At 41.7% G+C, this 20,818-nt stretch overlaps 1 protein-coding gene across 2 annotated transcripts in view; it reads left to right on the top strand.

The window, feature by feature from the left end:
• COG7 (component of oligomeric golgi complex 7) overlaps positions 1-20,818 on the top strand; it is an 83,279-nt gene that overhangs the window by 27,623 nt on the left and 34,838 nt on the right. For both annotated transcript variants that reach the window (XM_029220800.1, XM_029220801.1), the window contains 5 exons: positions 5,576-5,774; positions 11,884-12,011; positions 12,923-13,077; positions 18,364-18,480; positions 20,590-20,655. In XM_029220800.1, the coding sequence (XP_029076633.1) occupies positions 5,576-5,774; positions 11,884-12,011; positions 12,923-13,077; positions 18,364-18,480; positions 20,590-20,655 (665 nt within the window). The remainder of the gene's footprint in view (positions 1-5,575; positions 5,775-11,883; positions 12,012-12,922; positions 13,078-18,363; positions 18,481-20,589; positions 20,656-20,818) is intronic.

Below are 20,818 nucleotides of genomic sequence, written 5' to 3'. Positions count from 1 at the left end.
ATGTTTTCTTAGTAGTTTGTAGTTTGAGTAGAGATAGAAGCAGTGTAAAAATTCTCCTCACATACCACAGAGAAGCATAGGCAGGCTGAACTCAAAAAAAACCTGTGCTGTAGCAGTCAGATCAAATTATTGATGAAAAAGGCAGTTTAGCTGCAGTAAACATCTTCATCTGTCCTATTATTTTGAATTTTATTGGTTTGATAGTTAATTTTTTATGTGTGGTAAAATATACATAAAATTTACCATTTTAGCCATTTTAAGTGTACAATCAAGTGGCATTAAGTACATTCACAGTGTTGATTAACTATCATGCTATCTATTTCCAGAACTTTTTCATCACCCTAAACAGAAACTGTGTACTCATTAAGTAATAACTCCCCACTTCGCCCTCTTCCATCCCCTAGTAACCTTAACCTTTACTGTGTCTATAAATTTTCCTATTCTAGATACCTCTTATAAGTAGGGCCATATGATATTTGTCCTTATGTGTTTGGCTGATTTCACTTAGCATAATGGTTTCAGGGATCATCCATGTTGTAGCATGTATCAGAATTTTTATTACTTTTTTATGGCTGAATAATCTGTTGTATGTATTTACTGCATTTTGTCTATCCATTCATTTGCTGATAAACACTTGAATTGCTTCCACCTTTTGGCTATTGTGAGTAATGCTGCTCTGAAAGTGTACAAATATCTCTTTGGGTCCCTGTTTTCAGTTCTTTTGGGTGTATACCTACAAGTGGAATTGCTGGATCATATCATAATCGTATGTTTAACACTTTGAGAAACTGCCAGACTGTTTTCTATAGCAGCTGCACCATTTTACATTCCCATCAGCAATGCATAAGAATTCCAGTTTCTCTGCATCCTTGTCAACACTTGTTAATTTCCATTTTTTTGATAAATAGCCATTCTAGTGTGTGTGAAATGGTATCTCATGGAGGTTTTGATTTGTATTTCCCTAATGACTGATGATGTTGAACATCTTTTCACATGCTCATCAGCCATTTGTATTATCGTCTTTGGAGAAATGTCTATTACAGTTTTTTGCCCATTTTTGATATATGTGCTGCCGAAGCGAGCAATGCCCATTTTTGAATTGTAGTGTTTGGTTTTATGTTGTTGAGTTGTAGGAGTTCTTTATATATTCTGGATATTAATCCCTTATCAGTTACATGATTTGCAAATATTTTCTCCCATTCCATTGGTTGTCTTTTCACTCTATTTGTAACGTGCTTTAACAGATTTTTAATTTTGATATAGTCCAGTTTATCTGTTTTTTCTTTTATTGCTTATGCTTTTGGTGTCATACTTAAGAAACTATAGTCAACTCTTGGTATCCTCAGGGAATTGTTCCAGGAACCCACCCCCCTCCCCATACCAAGATCCATGGATGCTCAAGTCCCTTATATAAAACGGTGTAGTATTTGCATACAACCTATGCATGTACTCCTGTATACTTTAAATCATCTCTAGATTACTTATAATACCTAATACAATGTAAAGGCTATGTAAATAGTTGCTGGTATGCAGCAAATTCAAGTTTTGCTTTTTGGAACTTACTGGACTTTTTTTTTTTTTCTGAATATTTTTGATCTGAGGTTGGTTGAATCTGTGGATGCAGAACGTGTAGATATGGAGTGCCAACTGTTGCTAAATCCAAGGTCATGAGGATTTTGCCCTATGTTTTCTCCTAAGAATTTTATAGGTTACTCTTTTTTAAAAAAAAAAATTAATTTAGGGCTTCCCTGGTGGCGCAGTGGTTGAGAGTCCACCTGCCGATGCAGGGGACATGGGTTCGTGCCCCGGTCCGGGAAGATCACACATGCCACGGAGCAGCTAGGCCCGTGAGCCATGGCCACTGAGCCTGCACATCCGGAGCCTGTGCTCCACAACGGGAGAGGCCACAACAGTGAGAGACCCGCGTACCGCAAAAAAAAAAAAAAAATTAATTTATTTATTTTTGGCTGCCTTGGGTCTTCATTGCTGCGCACAGTGAGCAGAGACTACTTTTCGTTGCAGTGTGTGGGCTTCTCACCACGGTGGCTTCTCTTGTTGTGGAGCATGGGCTCTAGGCGTGCGGGCTTCAGTAGTTGTGGCACGTGGGCTTCAGTAGTTGTGGCTCGTGGGCTCTAGAGTGCAGGCCCAGTAGTTGTGGCGCTCAGGCTTAGTTGCTCCGTGGCATGTGGGATCTTCCCATACTGGGGCTCGAACCAGTGTTCCCCTTCATTGGCAGGCGGATTCTTAACCACTGCGCCACCAGGGAAGCCCTATAGTTCACTCTTAACATTTAGGTCTGATTAATTTTGAGTTAATTTTTGTATATGGTATCAGGTAAGGATCCAACTTTTTTTTTTTTTTTTGCACGTAGTATCCAGTTTTCTGAGCACCATTTGTTGAAAAGAGTGTCCTTTTCCCATTGAATGATTTTGGCACTCGTGTTGAAAATCATTTGACCATGTATGTGTGTTTCTGGGCTCTCTATTCCATTGGGCTATATGTCGATTCTTATGCAAGTACCACACTGTTTTGACTATTATAGCTTTGTAGTAAGTTTCTTTTTTCTTTTTTGCGATATGCGGGCCTCTCACTCTTGTGGTCTCTCCCATTGCGGAGCACAGGCTCCAGACGTGCAGGCTCAGTGGCCATGGCTCACGGGCCTAGCCGCTCCACAGCATGTGGGGTCTTCCTGGACCGGGGCACGAACCCGTGTCCCCTGCATTGGTAGGCGGACTCTCAACCACTGCACCACCAGGGAAGCCCTGTAGTAAGTTTTGAAATTAGGAAGTGTGAGATAGCCAATGATCCTCTTTTTCAATATTGTTTTTGCTATTTGGGGTTCCCTCAAATTCCATATGAATTTTAGGATGGGTTTTCCTGTTTCTCCAGAAAACACCTTTGGGATTTTGATGGAGATTGCATTGAATCTGTAGATGGCTTTGGGTAGTATTACCATGTTAACAATATTAAGTCTTCCAGTACATGAACATGGGAAGTCTTTCCATTTTTTGTGTGTATTCTTTAATTTCTCTCAGCAGTGTTTTGTCGTTTTCAGTGTACAAGTCTTTTAGTTCCTTTGTTACATTTATTTCTAAATACTTTATTCTTTTTGATGCTATTGTAAATGGAATAATTTTCTTAATTTCCTTTTCAGATTGTTAGAATAGAATTGCTAGTATAGAAATGCAAGTGATTTAAAAAAATTATTTGGTTGCACTGGGTCTTTTAGTTGTGGCAGGTAGGCTCCTTAGTTGTGGCTTGTGGGCTCCTTAGTTGTGGCATGCAAACTCTTAGTTGCAGCATGCATGTGGGATCTAGTTCCCTGACCAGGGGTCAAAGCCAGGCCCTTTGCATTGGGAGCACAGAGTCTTAACCAGTGTGTCACCAGGGAAGTCCTTGAATGTGAGTGATTTTCGTTTGTTGATTTTCCATCTTGCAACTTTGCTGAATTTGTTTATTACTGCCAACTTTTTTTTTTCTTCAATTTGTTAGGCTTTTCTACATATAAGATTACATCATTTGTGAAAAGAGATAACGTTACTTTTTCCTTTCCAACATAGATGCCTTTTATTACTTTTTCTTGTCCAATTCTTCTGGCTAGAACTTCCAGTATTATGTTGAATAAAGTGGCAAAAGCAGGCACCCTTGTCTTGTTCCTGGTCTTAGGGGAAAAGCTTTCAGTGTTTCACCATTGAATATGATGTTAGCCATGGGTTTTTCTGATATGGCCTTTATCATGTTGAGGAGGTTCCTTTCTATTCCTAGTTTATTGGGTTTTTTTTCCAATTATGAAAGGGTGTTGAATTTTGTCAGATGCTTTTTCCGCATTAATTGAGATTAATGAGCTTTTTCCCCATTCATTCTGTTAATATAGTATATTACATTGACTAATTTGATATGTTGAACCATTCATTCTGGAGATCAGTCTCAGTCATGGTGTATAATCCTTTTAATATGCTGCTAAATTCAGTTTACTAGTATTTTGTTGAGTATTTTTGTATGTGTATTTATAAGAGATATTGGTCTATAATTTTCTTTTCTTTTCTTTTAGTATTTGCCTGGCTTTGGTATCAGGTTAGTGATGCCCTCATAGAATGAATTAGGAAGTGTTCTATATTAGTTTGCTAGGGCTGCGATAACAAAGTACCCTGGAATAGGTGGTTTAAAGAATAGAAATTCGTTCTGGAGGCTAGAAGCCCAAGGTCAAGGTGTTGGCCGGGTTGATTTCTTCTGAGGCTTCTTTCCTTGGCTTGCAGATGGCAGTCTTTTCCCTGTGTCTTTCCTTTATGTGTGCCTGTGTCCTAATCTCCTCTTGTATAAGGACACTGGTCAGATTGGATTAGGGCCCACCCAGATGACCTCATTTTATCTTAATTGCTTCTTTAAAGGCCTTCTGTCCAAATATAGTCATATTCTGAGGTACTGGGGGATTTGGACTTCAATATATGAATTTTGGGGAGACACAATTCAGAATATAACATGCTCCCTCCTCTCCAATTTTTTGGGAAGAGTTTGAGAAGGACTGGTATTAATTCTTTTAATGTTTGGTCGAATTTACCAGTGAAGCCATCTGGTTCTCGTTTTTTCTTTATTGGGAGGTTTTTGATTACTGATTCAGTCTCCTTACTAGTTATAGGTCTATTCAGATTTTCTGAAGTCACTTTTGGTAAATAATATTTGTAGGAATTTTTTGTCCATTTCATCTAGATTATCCAGTTTGTTAGCATACAACTGTTCATAGTATTCTCTTATAATCCCTTTTATTTCTATAAAATTGGTAGTAAATGTCCCCACCTTCATACCTGATCTTAGTAATTTGAATCTAATCTCTTTTTTTTTTTGGTCAGTCTAGGTAAAAGGTTTGCCATTTTGTTAATCTTTTAAAAGAACTAACTTCTGATTTTGTTGATTTTCTTTATTGATTTTCTGTTCTCTATTTCATTTACCTCTGCTCTAATCTTTATTATATCCTTTCTTCTACTAGCTTTGGGTTTAGTTTCTTCTTTTTCTAGTTCCTAAATTTGTACAGTTAGGTTATTGATTTGAGATATTTCTGCTTTTTTAATGTGTGCATTTACAGCTATAAATTTTCCCCTTTGCACTGCTTTTGCTGTATCCATAAGTTTTGGTTTCCATTTTCCTTCATTTCAAGATATTTTCTAATAAAAATGTGAATTGATTGATTTTAAAATTTTTAAACTTACACTTATTTTTGCCTTAGTGTTGCATAAGAACAGTCTTATATCTTGTTTCACATTTGACTAAGTGAACCTGTACTTAAAACAGGGGTCCCCAACCCCAGGGTCCACGGCCTGTTAGAAACCGGGCCACACAGCAGGTGAGCGGAGGGCGGGGCCAGCAATAGACAGAAAGTAGCCAATTGTCCTGGACAGGATGCAAGTCTTGCTAGTTTACTTGGCTTTCTGAGCATGTTCACATGGGTGCTGAGGAAAGCTTGGGGCTCTTGACTAGACCGCTTTCCGGCTTGGAAGGATTCCTTTGAGCAGTCCAGGAGTCTGCTTCTTTAGAAGATCTGCTCCAGTGTGCTAATACAGATACCTCTCTCCCCCTGCAGGTTTTCAGGAACCCCTACGAGGTGGTGACTGTGCTGCTGATTCAGACCCTGGGGGCCCTGGTGCCCTCTCTGCCCATCTGCCTCAGCTCCAGTGTGGAGAGGGCAGGGCCCGAGCTGGAGCTCGTCAAGCTGCTGGACTTCTACGACGCCACCGCCCACTTCGCCAAGGGATTGGAGATGGCCCTGCTTCCCCATGCAGGTAAACATCCTTCCTCCCAGCTCGCGGGCTTTTTTTTTTTTTTTTTTTTCTTTTTTTGCGGTACGCGGGCCTCTCACTGTTGTGGCCTATCCCGTTGCGGAGCACAGGCTCCGGACGCGCAGGCTTAGCGGCCATGACTCACGGGCCCAGCCGCTCCGCGGCATGTAGGTTCTTCCCGGACCGGGGCACGAACCCGTGTCCCCTGCATCGGCAGGCGGACTCTAAACCACTGCGCCACCAGGGAAGCCCTTGCAGGCTTGTTTTTACTCGCTCTTTTTGAAGCTTCTGGGGCCTGGGTTTGTTTGCCTTCTCTGGTGACTGATTTTACAGAAATGCAAGGGATCAGTGTTTTCCTTCTCAACAGATATGAAAACCTTTTCCATGAAAACATTGCCATTATGGAAATAATTGTTGCCTAGCTCCAGTGCTGCCTAGGTGCTTTTACACACTCTGGGGAAGTGATAGACACTTCTGCAGGGGCTTAGAATGTAAGAGGCAGGTAGACATTAGTGGCAACGAGTTGGCAGTGAGTTACACTTGGGAGGGTAGTGTCCTCTTCCTTTCAAGGCATCACAGAACCTTGGGTAAGTCAACCTTAAAAGTAAGTTTAAGAGAACAAATGGATTAGAGGAGCTTTTTGATAGGACAACAGCAAGTTTTTAAGGGCAGGGGTGCTGCATTAGGACTAAGGGTGGCTATAAGGAAAATGGGCTTTCCCCAGCTGACATCTGAGAGCAAAGCACTGCTTCTTCCCGTTTAGGCAAACAATGCCTGGTGTGTTGCATTTCCCCAGCTGTTTCCCATCTAGGTTGAAAGCATCATAAACTTTTCAGTCATACAGACTTCATCATGAATGCTACCGTCAAATCAGGAAATCGCTTCAGGAAGGCCTGCTTCTGCCGTTTGGCTACTGTGTGTCACTGACTTGGTTTATTTAATAGTTATTCTCTTTAATTACCCTTGTGTGTAATTACCTCATACATTTCCTGGGAGTGTGTTTATTGTTCGAGTTCCTGATGACTCATGGGTGTTTTTGGCACACTCACTGGTCAGGCCCTGGTTGTGGGAGAGGCATGGTGGATGTGGCTTTCAAGGGACCTGGATGCTGTGGTCCTAGTGGCTGAAGAGTATGTAGGCTGAGCGTCCTGTGGAGCAGAGTGGAATGAAGGCAGGGCAAGGACCAGAGTGCTTTTCTCCCACTGGTGATGGACATTATTGAAGAAGAGAGAACCACCCTCTGAAGAATCATGAAAATGCTTTGTTAGTCAGCCATGGAAGTTTAGATTTTTAATGATTCCTACTGAGGTTTTCAAAAAAGTATACGTTTTTTTTGTTTGTTTTTTTTTTTGTGGTACGCGGGCCTCTCACTGTTGTGGCCTCTCCCATTGCGGAGCACAGGCTCTGGACGCACAGGCTCAGCGGCCATGGCTCACGGGCCCAGCCGCTCCACAGCATGTGGGATCTTCCCGGACCGGGGCACGAACCCGTGTCCCCTGCATCGGCAGGCAGACAATTCTCAACCACTGCACCACCAGGGAAGCCCTAAAAAGTATACGCATTTTTTAATTTAAAAATACTTTGGAAACACACAAAAATAAAAATAAAAGAGTAAAAATGATCCATGACTCAGAGAAGGCCATGGGAACATTTTATTTCCTCCCAGTAATTCAAATATAATTATACATTTTCATAAGTAAATATAAAATATATGCATATATAAGTATATGCATATATAAATATATATGCACATACACATTTAAAATTTTTATTTATTTAGTTTTGGCTGCATTGGGTCTTCATTGCTGCGCACGGGCTTTCTCTAGTTGTGGCTAGCAGGGGCTACCCTTTGTTGCGGTGTATGAGCTTCTCATTGCAGTGGCTTCTCTTGTTGCATAGCACGGGCTCTAGGCACGCGAGCTTCAGTAGTTGTGGCTCGTGGGCTCTAGAGCTCAGGTTCAGTAGTTGTGGAGCATGGACTTAGTTGTTCTGCGGCATGTGGGATCTTCCTGGACCAGGGATTGAACCTTTGTTCCCTGCATTGGCAGGCAGATTCTTAACCACTGCACCACCAGGGAAGTCCCAAAATATTAGTTTATATGATCTTATATTCTCTTTTTTGCTCAAATTAATATAATGAGCATTTTTTATGTCATTCAATATTTTCCTAAAACATGATTTTTAATGACCACTTGATAACTATGGCTTACTTTAATTTTTAAATCTGCTGTTATAAATAAAACTATTATTAACAATCTTACATATTAATTTTGGAGTCCAGCTCTGATTATTCCTTGGGATAAGTTTGAGAATTACAATTGCTAATAAATGAAAAATTTAAAGATGTTTGTCACATTTTTCTCTTTAGAAAGTTTCTACCTGTTTTCACATCCATCAGTAGTAAATGAGGCTGCTGATTCCCACATGCCCTCACCAGCACTAGGCTCTATCTTTTTTTTCCCTTGCCAGGTTCTTAGACAGTTAATGATATATTATTTTAATTTTCATGTCTTTGATTACTAGCCAGTTTGAAAATTATATTATAAAAAGTTATGTTTTTTTCTTGAATTTCTTATTCTTTTGCTTCTTTTTCTGTTTGAGGGTTTAATCTATTTCTGGTTAATTTATAAGAGCAATTTATTTAAAGCAATATATTATTAAATATATTATAAAAAGCAACAAAGTATTGTTATAAAATTCATGATATAACTATCTGTAACACAAAATGAAAGTCTCCTGTAATCCCGCTTGCTAGAAATAACCACTGTTAAAAATTTGGTGTATATTCCCTAAATATCCGTATATAGTAAGGATTTCTTTTTCTTATCAAGTATGTTGCAGATATATTTTCTAACTTTCTGGTTTGCCTTTAACACTTTTCCATTTTAATAATTAATAATGTACATAGTATAATTCAAAATATATAAAAGGTTATGCAATAGAAAGTCAAAAAGTTAAATAATTTGTTGACTTTATAGTTAATAAGCAATATGTATTCAGTATAGAAAAAACCAGAAAATACAAGGAAGGAAAAAGATCGTGCTCAACCAACTGTCCAGAAACAGTATTTTGGATTATATACACATGCAAATTTTGTATATGAGTGTGTGGGTACTTAAATGTTTTTAATAGAATATTTTATTATCATTATCACCCCCCATTTTATATTGATTCAATATTGTCATCCAAAACACAAGTTTTCCCAGTTCCACAGAAGTCTTTATAGCTGTTTCCCTACCTCGCATTAAAATCCAGTCAGTGTACATGCATTGTCTTTGGTTGTCCTGTCTCTTTAATCTCTTTTAATCTAAAAGAGTCATCTCATCTTTTGTCTTTCATGACATTGACGTCTTTGAAGAATACAGGGTAGTTTTCCTGTAGAACGTTCCATATTCTGTAATTATCTAATTGTTCCCTTGTGATTACATTTAGATTAAACATTTTTAGTAAGAATACTACATTGGTGATGATGTGTACTTCCTATGGCATCACATCAGGAGACACATAATGTCCAATTATTGGTGATGGGTTGGATTAATCACTTGGTAGTTGTACCTGCCAGATGACTCCATTGTAAAGTTACCTTTTCCTCTTTGTAATTAATAAGTATCTGTGGCGTGATATTTTGAGCCCATAGGAATATACTTAGTGACTTTAGCATCCATTGGTAATCCTTGTCTGAATAAACTTTTGCATTGCTGATTATAAAATGGTAATATTCTAATTCTCTCATTCCTTTTACATGTATTAGCTGGCATTCTTTTTTTAAAAAAAATTTATTCATTTATTTATTTTTGGCTACGTTGGGTCTTTGTTGCTGCTCACGGGCTTTTTCTAGTTGCGGTGAGCGGAGACTACTCTTCGTTGTGGTGCGAGGGCTTCTCATTGCAGTGGCTTCTCTTGTTGCGGAGCACGGGCTCTAGGAGCGCAGGCTTCAGTAGTTGTGGCACGTGGACTCAGTAGTTGTGGCGCACGGGCTTAGTTGCTCCACTGCGTGTGGGATCTTCCCAGACCAGGGCTCGAACCTGTGTCCCCTACATTGGCAGGCAGATTCTTAACCACTGCGCTACCAGAGAAGTCCCTTGCCGGCATACTTTTGTGAAGAGGAGATTTTTCTTTCTCTTTGATATCACTATGAACTCATTGGATTCTTTTTTTATTCATTGTATTATGATCCATTATTTTCATTATTCATTTTGATGCTCGAATTATTTCAAATTTGGTCAGTGGTTGCCCCTTCAGGCTGGCTCCTGTATCATTTTGACACGTCCCTATCAGCATTTGAGTGCTTTATTGTTTTTTGGCACACACTGTTCCAGGAACACTTTGTACTTTCTCTGCCTCAGACCAGGAATCAGCCATATTCTCGAGGAGCTTGGTTTCTTCTAATGGGAAATGGTATTTAGAAACCAAGATCTGGCACCAGGGATGCTTATTGTTGCTGGACTATTATTACTTCCTGTGCCCTTTGTGGACAGAACTAGGAAATGCACAGTTTTTAAAATTACCAGTTTATACTGATACTTCCAAATCAAATGCAACACCAATAGATTTTTACCTCTTGCTGTTCTCAGTTGCATCTCTTTTCTCCTACAGTGAAAATTCTGGTTCTCATCAGCAGTGTGTGAGTGTGTGTGTGTGTGCATGTGATGTGTGTGTGTGTTATATACACATACAGTTATTTTTCATGACCCTATTATGGATAGGTCAAAATGTATTTAGTTTATTTATTCAACTACAATTGGACTAGTTCTAGAGTGCTGGATGCTGAGGATGCTATGATAAGCAAAACCAGACACAGTCCCTGCTCTCATACAATGTATGTTCCAGTGGGAAATAACCAAATAATCACACTAATGAGTGTATAATTACAAAGTGAGCTGAGTACTTTGAAGAATAGCAAAATGGTTCTAGGAGAAAAGCAAAATGGTTTTAAGCAAATAAAGATGATTGAGACTAGCAGACTTGAGTTTAGTGAGTACTGAGGGAAGAATAGGCGTTAACCAGCTGAAGAGGGATAGGGAAGAACAAGGTCGTTTCAGACAGAAGTAGTAGCAAGTGGCCAGAGGGGAGCTTCTGAGGAGCTGAGGGAAGGCTAGAGGCTAGGGGAATTGTGAAGGAGGCTGAGTCTATAGAAGTAAACATAAAAGTAGCTGGCCTTTATTGAGTGCTTATACATGCTAGACACATACTATTTTGGTTTTTTTGTTTTTTTTTTTGCGGTACGCGGGCCTCTCACTGTTGTGGCCTCTCCTGTTGCGGAGCACAGGCTCCGGACGCCCAGGCTCAGCGGTCATGGCTCACGGGCCCAGCTGCTCCATGGCATGTGGGATCTTCCCGGACCGAGGCACGAACCCGTGTCCCTTGCATCGGCAGGCGGACTCTCAACCACTGCGCCACCAGGGAAGCCCTACACATACTATTCTATATAATCTCCAGTTAAGCCTTATAAAATTGATGCCATTATTAATTTCATTTTATAGTTGAGGAAACAGACACTGAAAAGTTAAGTCATATGCACAGAGTCACCTAACTAGGAAGCAGTAGAGCTTCAATAGAAGAGCCTTCACCCTTAACTACCACCCTCTTTCACCCCCTGAGGTCAAACGATGCAGAACTTTGTAGGCTATGGAAAAGATTTTGGATTCCAACTGAAGAGATAATTCTTAGAAGTTGAATTGCTGTGCCATAGAATATGCACATTAAAATTTTTATGTAGTTGAATATAGGAATTTTGGGAATGCCTAGTGTATGGGCTCCAGATGGAAAATGTTCTTTCTGCAGAGCCTTTTCTCTGTAGCAGTTCTTGAACTTGACCGTGAGGAGGGTTATCATTTGAAGAGGTTCTTGACCATGGCGGGTTGTAGGATTAAGGGGATTGGTATCTTTAATAGTGCCTTAGGCACATAATGCACAAAGCTCAAACGTATCAAAAGATTTACTGACATGATTGCTTCAGCTTCCATGAATGGTAAAAGCGGATGAACAGAAAGTAGTCATCCCTAAGATGAAATAGGAAAAGTTCCAGTGGAGGTCCTTGCACCTGTTGTTTTTCAGCAATTGATTTCCAATTCTTTGTTCATTATTGCATTTAATTTCTGATTCCCTGAAGATGAGCAAACCCTGGTGAAAGTCGTGGAGCTGGTGGATGCTGTGTATGGTCCGTACAGACCCTACCAGCTGAAGTACGGTGACATGGAAGAGAAGAACCTCCTCCTCCAGATCAGCGCGGTGCCTCTGGTAATGGCATAATACCGGCAGTGGCCATTCGGGAATCAATTCTATTTGCCAGACTCCTGGGGTTGGGGGTGGGTGGGATGAGTCAGAGAAGGTGTGAGGTGGCGTTAGGAATGCAAAGAGTGGGAACTGGTGTGCAAACACTGGGCTCTCAGTGCTTCCTGGGCTCTTGTAATCCAAATGTAAAATGAGACCACAGATATGCTACCAGTTTTTTATTTAAAATCCTCTAGCAAAACTTAGAGGCTTAAATCTTCTTGAGAGTAAGTTGATTATCCCCCTGATTCAGTCATTATCACACAGTCTTTTGTTTAAGGCAGCATATGCAAATGGACACAGGAGCTGAGTATTCATGGACAGTACTCTAGGGCCAGGTTCACCAGGTGGGCACCAGAGGGGAATTTCCATTGTAAATGTTAAGGTTGCCTAGCATGATGTGAGTTGACATTTAAGAATAGATCTTACAGTAGTTAAAACCTGCCACCTCCCGCTGCTTTTCCGTTTTCTAAGGACGTACCTAGAAAGTCTGTTCCGCTCAGTTATGTTCCTTTCACTGCATTCTTTTGGAGCGTGTGGTATGGAGAATTCAAATCCTAGCTTGAGAGCCAGAGGGAGAGATGCCATCTTAAATGACAGAAAAAGAGGAAAGAGATGAAAAATGTAAAGATGAATATAAGGATTTGATCATGCTTTTTAGCCAGGAGTTTATTTCTGTGATCTCACTGACCACTTAGACTGTTCTTCCCTAGGTCGGGCTCTTAAAGAGCTGTCACAGTTTGGGACTGCATTTCTGTTGCACCTATTAAGTGATTTACCATGAATGAGGAGGTTTGGAGCTCTCCCCATCTTCATGTTGTCTATTTGTTTGTTCTTCAGTCTGAGGCAGCTTTTTTTAATCTCTGTTTGCTGACCAGGAGCGTGGGGAAGTCATTGACTGTGTGCAGGAGCTGAGCCACTCTGTGAACAAGCTCTTTGGCCTTGCTTCTGCAGCCATTGACAGATGCATCACATTTACGAACGGCCTGGGGACCTGTGGCCTGCTGACAGCCCTGAAATCCCTCTTTGCCAAGTAAGGCTGGGGGGAGTGGGGTCAGGGCCAGCCTGATTGGAGAATGATGTCTCTCCCAATTAAAAATGTGTGTGTCCTGTATTCCTGCCGTGAACCCGGGAGAGGCACTTGCACCTGAGCCCAAGGGGGTGTTCTTAAGGATGTTAAGAACACTGTGGCACGTTTGTAAGGGTGGAGCATCTGAAGCAACGTGAATGTCCATCCATTTGGAAATGGCCAAATAAGATACGGTATATTCATATGAGGGGAGTTCCCTATGTGGCAGTTAAGGTGTTAATTAGATCTACACATAACAACATGGATAGATCTCAAAACATACTGCTGAGTGAATAAAAGGTTGCAGAATACTATATAGAGTCTCATACAGTGTGTGAAAAGAATATACAAAAAATAGAGTATATTTTCTGTAGCAGGGTTCGGCAAATTTTTTCTGCCAAGGGCCGGATGGTATGTATTTTAGGCTTTGAGGGCCTTACAGTCAACAGAGACTTTTGTAGTGCACTGCCCTAGTAGTAGAAAAGCAGCCAGAGACAACACATACATGAGTGGATGTGGCTCTGTTCCATTAAAACTTTACAGAAAACCAAGAGTGCCAATTCCTGTTCTAGATCTTTTTTTGTCACTTTAAAATGCATTATATATTCCTATAGCATAGAGGTCAGCAAACTCTAGCTCATGAGCCAAGTCTGTTTTTGTACAAGTTTTTGTAAAAGCTATATTGGAACGCCACCATGCCCATTCACTTAACTATGGCCTGTAAATCCTCACTATAAAGTTAGAGTTGAGTAGTTAGGACAGAGACCTTGTGACTCTCAAAGCCTAAAATACCTGGACCTTAACAGAAAAAGTTCGCTGAGCCCTGATGTGGAAGGTTAGGCAACAAACTCAAAACACTGGTTGTCTTTGGGGAGATGGGGAGGGACTAAGGTGGTGGTCATAGGGGATTTAGCTTTATTTGTTATTTTCTGATTTTTTAAAAAATTAAAAATATAAATTAATTTATATTTAAAATGTAATTAAAAATATAAAATAAAAAATATATAAAATCATGCTAAGTGAAAGAAGCCAGTTACAAAAGACCACACGTTATATGATTCCATCTATATGAAATGTCCAGAACAGGCAAATCTGTAGAGACAGAAAATAGATGAGTGGCTGCCTAGGGCTGGGGAGAGGGGAGTATTTGGAGGAGATGAGGGATGACTGCTAAAAGTTATGGGGTTTCTTTTCGGGATGATGAAAATTGTTCCTAAGTTGATTGTGGTGATGGTTGCCCAACTGGTTTTTGTGACTACCCTAAAAACCTTTGAATTGTGTGGTATGTGAATTAAATCGCAGTAGAGCTGTTAAAAGAAAGAAAGAAGGGGAAACCAAAATTAAGTTTACTTAGAAAAAAGAAAAAGAAATCAGTATAAGGCTGGATTCTCTGACCTGTGTAATTGAGATGTAAGGGCCCTCAGGAGGTTAGATGCTTTAGTCTCTAGCTTATAGACAAATACATTCTTAGGCTCTCCAAGAAATCTTGTTCTAGAATGAAGTTGCCACGAGTCTCAAGAATTCCTCATACTGAACTGAATGCTCTTTTGCTGCTGTAAGTTTAGGGAGCTCTTGTCATTCCAGAAATGCTGAGCATGCCCCTGTGAGCTCTGAGGGTCCTTGGACCCAGTACTGTTGGTCACTGCCATGGGCGGTCTGCACCTTCCAGGGTGGCTCACAGGAAGGCACTGAGGGCTGCGAGATCATGTCCTCTGCGTAAGACAGGGGGAGCCAGGTGAGCCCAGACATGTCCCTCAGGAAGAGAAACATCAGCAAAAAGTGTTTTTTTTTTTTTCCGGTACGTGGGCCTCTCACTGTTGTGGCCTCTCCCGTGTCAGAGCACAGGCTCAGGACGCGCAGGCTCAGTGGCCATGGCTCACAGGCCTAGCCACTCCGTGGCATGTGGGATCCCCCCGGACTGGGGCACGAACCCGTGTCCCCTGCATTGGCAGGTGGACTCTCAACCACTGTGCCACCAGGGAAGCCCATCAGCAACAAGTTTAATGAAATAAAATTTATCTCTTTCTCTCTCTGCCACCAGCTGGGATCTTGTGGATAAAATAATTTTTTTTGAGATCTAAAAATTTTATTATAAAATTTAAAAAGTAATGCTTCTAGAAATACATATATATTTAAATATGAAAAGGTGTAAAAAGGTGAAAGTCTTCCTTCTTTCCTGTGCATCCTTAGGCAGTCCTCAGGAGTCATAAGTTTTAAACATTTTGCTTTGAGTCTTCTCATTCTTCTCTCCAGACTTTAAAGATTTTTCTGTTTATCACCTTTAACTATTATGTCTTGACGCAACTCTGAAAGGTGAGGAACTGAGCCTCCTTGAGGCTGGTGCTCTTATCCCCTCTCCTCCCGGCTCTTGTTGGTGATATTTTCACTTTTAGTTCTGTTGGTTACTTCAATTACTTCATTTTAAAAAGTAATACAGGGGCTTCCCTGGTGGTGCAGTGGTTGGGAGTCCACCTGTCGATGCAGGGGACACGGGTTCGTGCCCTGGTCTGGGAAGATCCCTCATGCCGCGGAGCGGCTGGGCCCGTGAGCCATGGCGGCTGGGGCTGCGCTTCCGGAGCCTGTGCTCCGCAACGGGAGAGGCCACAACAGTGAGAGGCCCGCGTACCGCAAAAAAAAAAAAAAAAAAAAAAAAAAGTAATACAAATCCATATTAAAAATTCAAAATGTACAAAAGGACATATGATGAAAACAGGTCACCTGCTCTAGAAGGGAAGGTTTTGAAGCTACCAAGACAGCTGATGTTTATAAAATTAGGGAAATGAGGATGATGCTAACTTGCCCAGGGTTCAAGTGGGACCTTGTTCAGGAGTGGGGAGGGTGTGGGAATGGTGTTCAGGAAGGCAGGGATAGGGAGGATGGAGGACGCAGGCAGAGCAGGAGGAGATTGGCCTAACTTGCACTCTGCTGAAGCTGTAGAATATAGCTGCTGATGGGGTGTTGCAGGGTGAGGGGTGTTACAGCTGTGACGGGAGGCTGGGCCCTGGAGTTGTAGCCACCTGGGCTCAGATCCTGTCTCAGGCACTTACTAGCGGGGACCTTGGGTGGATTAGTATGCCTTTCTGAGTCTTGGTATCTTTTATTTGGGTAAACTGATGGTGATAATATCTCCTTTCCATGGTGGTTGTGAATATTGAGTGAAAGCATATAATTAAAGCACCTAATGCAGCAGCTCTTACATGGTAGAGACACTTGGAAACGTGTATTGTGAGAGAATCAGAAGGTTTTGGTACAAATGCCATAAAAATGTGATGTGATACACATATCACGTGCGAGCCCCGCTATGGCTAAACAGTCACCCCCCGTCTCCCCCTGGCCCCGCCTCAATGCTCGGCGGCTGCTCACTGTTCCAGGGACTCTGTCGGGAGGTTCTGTGGAGCTCATGTCTTGTTGGACGGAGTGTTCTTCTTGTTTAATGTCCTTCAGCTAAAGCACAATTAAAACGTTCTTCAACAGCTCCCTGTCAGTGTGTCCTGAGGGCCCTCCCCCTCCCCCAAGGAAAGCTGTCACCTCTCTGGGTGCAAAGGGAAGGTGCTGCTGTCTGTGGCATTTTGGTTTTGTAGCTTTTCAGCCCTGTGTGAAGGGAGCAGCAGCGGCGTTTGTCCCTCAGTGGAGTGGTCTGCAGCAGTTCCTTCCACTTGCTTCTCTGAGCGGCCTTTCTCTCCACCACACAGACTTACTCTTCAGAGCCGTGCCCTGGGTCATCACAGCCCACTGTCCTCACTAGAGCTCGTGGTTTGGGAGGGGAGAGAGGCGAGACTTCTTGTGATGTATGCAGGTGTCGTGGGTTTTAGGGAGCCTATTGGCTTCCAGAGCACATGACCATCCACCCCCGTCCTCCTTACCATACCCTCCCAAGGACTTATGTGTTCATGTTCCAAGAACTATACTGCTGGACCTGTGTATCCAGTGTTCCTTATGTGCGGGTTCAACCAACTGTGGATCAAAAATATTCAGAAAAAAAATTTCCAGAAAGTACCAAAAAGCAAAACGTGAATTTGCTGCATGCTGGCAACTCTTTATGTCGCATTTACATTGTATTTACAATTATTTACATAACATTTATGTTGTGTTAGGTATTATAAGTAATCTAGAGATGATCTATTAAAGTATATGGGAAAATGTGCCTAGGTTCTATGCAAATACTATGCCATTTTATATAAAAAACTTGAGCATCCATGGATTTTGGTATCTTTGGGGGAGGAGGGAGGCAATCCTGAAATCAGTCCCTCATGGCTGCCCAAGGAGTACTATACATAAAAACGATACCACTGCACATCAGCTTTCATTTTATACTTCTCAGGGAGCTTTTGTGCCTACTATTTCATTCATTTCATTTTATTTTATCATCATGACAACTCTGTGGGGCAGTACAGAAGTCATCATTAAGTCCATTTTAAAGATGAGGAAACTGAGGCCCAAAGACAGCTAGGTACTTGCAGTGCAGGTCTGTCATTGACTCAGGACCTATTTCTGGATGTTTCCTTTATGCCCATGTCTGTGTTAATTCCTGGGGATACGATTATGACCTACAAATGGATAGTCCCTATTCTCCCAGAGCTTCTAGTCTGATGACAGCAATAAACATTAAACACATACATTAAATAAGCTATTTAATTATACTTGTGTTAAGTGCTATGAAGGAAAGTATGTGGTATAGGTGGGAGCAGACAGCAGTCTGTGAGGGAGGGTTTTCAGTTTTGAATCCAGTTTCATGCTCCTGTACCATTAAAGTCGGGCTCTTGCCTGCCATGGAGCTTGGCTGCTTAATCTAAATTCAAGGATTTGAGTGGTATAGAAGTACCCTGGATATCAGTGAACTGCCTTATGGTATCCTAGGTGACAGTTGGGTATTATAGTGGGACCATGACGTTTTAAAACAGTTCTTTGAATCAGCTTCCAAAGAAATGCCCCTGTTAGGATGAGGGAGTAATTAACGAGCATCATCTTTCACCTGGTTGGTCAGAGCCTTGGTCTTAGTGGCCATCCCCTTCCCCCCTCATCTTGAGCATCTCTTAAAGCCGCTCTGCCAGGTGAGGAAAGACAGTCTTGCCACATAGAGGAGACCTTTTTGTGGTCAGAGCTTTATAAGTAGTGACAGCCCTTGGTAGGATAGCCTCTGAAGGTGCTCTCAAGGTCATTAGCAGTTTGTCCCAAGCTGTATAATTCCAGGTGTCTCTAGGTCTGAGGAGTTTATGGTGATACCGCTGTCATTTTTTTCTGTCCCCGTAGGTATGTGTCTGATTTCACCAGTACTCTCTACTCAATACGAAAGAAGTATAGGCTGGATGATATTCCTCTCAACTCCCTTTTTCAAGAAGATTGGGCGGCTTTTCAGAATTCCATTAGGTAAAGTGGGGGTAAACATGCATAATATAGTATATAAAAATGATAAATGTGTGTGTAAGGCGTTCTTTTTTCTCTCTTTCACTTTCCCCCCCTTTTTTAAAGCAAATACTCTAGACTCTGAAAACAAGCCAATAAACAAAAAAAAAAACAAGGCAAACCAAACAAACACCAAAAAGACCCCTCTTGCTCTTAAAATATTTTTAAAAGTTCTTTATGAACTCATCTCCTTTGGTGACTTAAGTTTTTTTATGTTTGGTTTGAGATTTTTTTTTCCCCTTAGCCTATAGTTTCTACAAACGTAAAATAAGTTAGAGCTTTTATTTTAGAAAATGCACAGCTGATTAGATCCTGTTTCTGGATCTGTGCCACAGAACTAAATGGTAAGTCAATGCTATTTGGCCTGCAAAGAGCCGTGTAAGAGTTCCGTGAAAGGCCTTGAGGTGACCCTCCCAAGTCGTTGTTGACAGACAGATTCTGGCGTAGCCTGTGTGACCTGTGGGCCACTAGGTAGACACCATGTTGCCCTAAGCCCTGAGATCTGGTGGGAGTGTGATTGGCAGTGGCCTGAGGAGTTTGGCCCTTGATGTGTCCAGCCTGAGGGAATGCCCTGGCAGTCCAGTGGTTAGGACTCCACGCTTCCACTGCAGGGGGCACAGGTTTGATCCCTGGGCGGGGAACTAAGATTCCGAATGCTGCACGGGGCGGCCCAAAAAAAACACAAAAGACGGAAGCTCTGGAAGCACTGGGCCTGCATCGTCCCAAGGCTGTGACCCGAAGCCTCGGTTGACTAGGTGTATGTTCTCTGTTGTGCTGTGATTCTCCCACTCCTATGAGGTCTAACAACTGTACTATCAGCCTGAGATAAAAAGCGATCTAGAAATTTCTTTTCCTTACAACCATTCTTTGCAGACATATGTTCTGAAAAGGCAAGCTGCTCTCCCCCCACTTACATTTCTTGCCTGACCCCCGGCCTAGGTGGTATGTGCAGAGTGCCCATGGCACATGTGGGTCTCAGTTCAGATCCAGACCCTCCAAAAGCTGTCTTTAATCAGGGTAAACCCGGGGCCTCCCAGGACTATTTGGAGTGTCTCCTCATGGGCTCTGATCTGAACTTTTTTTTTTTGATGAAATTTAATGTTCTAGATGCTAATATCCCTTATCAGCTGTGGCAGCTTGGTACACCAGAAAATATGTGCAAGGTTGTTCTCTTGTAACTGGCGTGAGTGGAATATTTCACTTTCTCATAAACCTTTCTTATGATGGAATGCCTAGATATCCTGGTGATGATAGACACTTTTAGAGAAAGTTAAAAGTTAACTAGACCTAAGATGTTTTTAATCCTTGGATTTGTCCTGACATTATAGTTTGGTGTTGAAGGACTCAGTAGCTGGAGTTTGAGGGCTAGCATAAAATTACTTGAAAATTAAAGGATTATTAAATACAGAAATGATCATTCAGGCTTATCTCTGAGAAACAGATGGATTAATCTTCATCTGCCTTTCATGTGATCAGAGAGAAACAATTCTAAGATCAAAACAGTTTTCTCTTCTATGCCTGGCAAATAGCAGGCAGCTCACAAATGTTAATGAATTTTGGTTTTTAAATTTTAGATGCAAAGAATTTCCAACCCATTTTATTTGTTTGTTTGTTTGTTTTGTTTGTTTTGCTTTTTTGTCCACGCTGTGCAGCTTGTGGGATCCTAGTTCCCTGACCAGGGATCGAACCCGTGCTCCCTGCAGTGGAAGCGTGGAGTCTTAACCATGGGACCTCCAGGGAATTCCCTCCAACCCATTTTCTTAAGGACAAAGCCCAAAAGCAACCTCAGTATTTTTGGAAATGTAAAATTATTTGAGATCATGTTGGATAGAATTGTGATTCATAGCAGAGAGACCCATGACAGGAGGATATTAGAAGGGACCAGCATTTCCCTTTTACATGAATTACTAATGAATGGAACGTTTCAGGTAGGCCGTCAAATGGTCAACTGCTTTCCCACAAACCAGCACACCACCAAAAGTGGTGAATAGTTAGAATTTTTATGAATGGGACAATGTTTGTCCTGTAAATGTCGGCATTCCAGATACTTGAAGTGCTTTTTGTTTCGTTTAGGATAATAGCCACCTGTGGAGAGCTCCTGCGGCAGTGTGGGGACTTGGAGCAGCAGCTAGCCAACAGGTAGGAGAGGGCTGTGGGCCGGCCCCTGGACTCTCAGCTGGGGAAGACCTTGATAGGGTGCGCAGCACCGTCTGAAGCCACAGAGCTTGAGGACTCTCTGTACCTAGGATACGAGGTGTCAGTGTTGTCACCATTCAGCATTTATTGAGCACCTAAAAGGAGC

The sequence above is a fragment of the Monodon monoceros genome, unplaced genomic scaffold, assembly GCF_005190385.1.
Source record: "Monodon monoceros isolate NGI ecotype Baffin Bay Population unplaced genomic scaffold, NGI_Narwhal_1 Super_Scaffold_13, whole genome shotgun sequence".
NCBI classification, from domain to species: domain Eukaryota; kingdom Metazoa; phylum Chordata; class Mammalia; order Artiodactyla; family Monodontidae; genus Monodon; species Monodon monoceros.
This window is presented reverse-complemented; position numbering and strand designations above follow the sequence as displayed.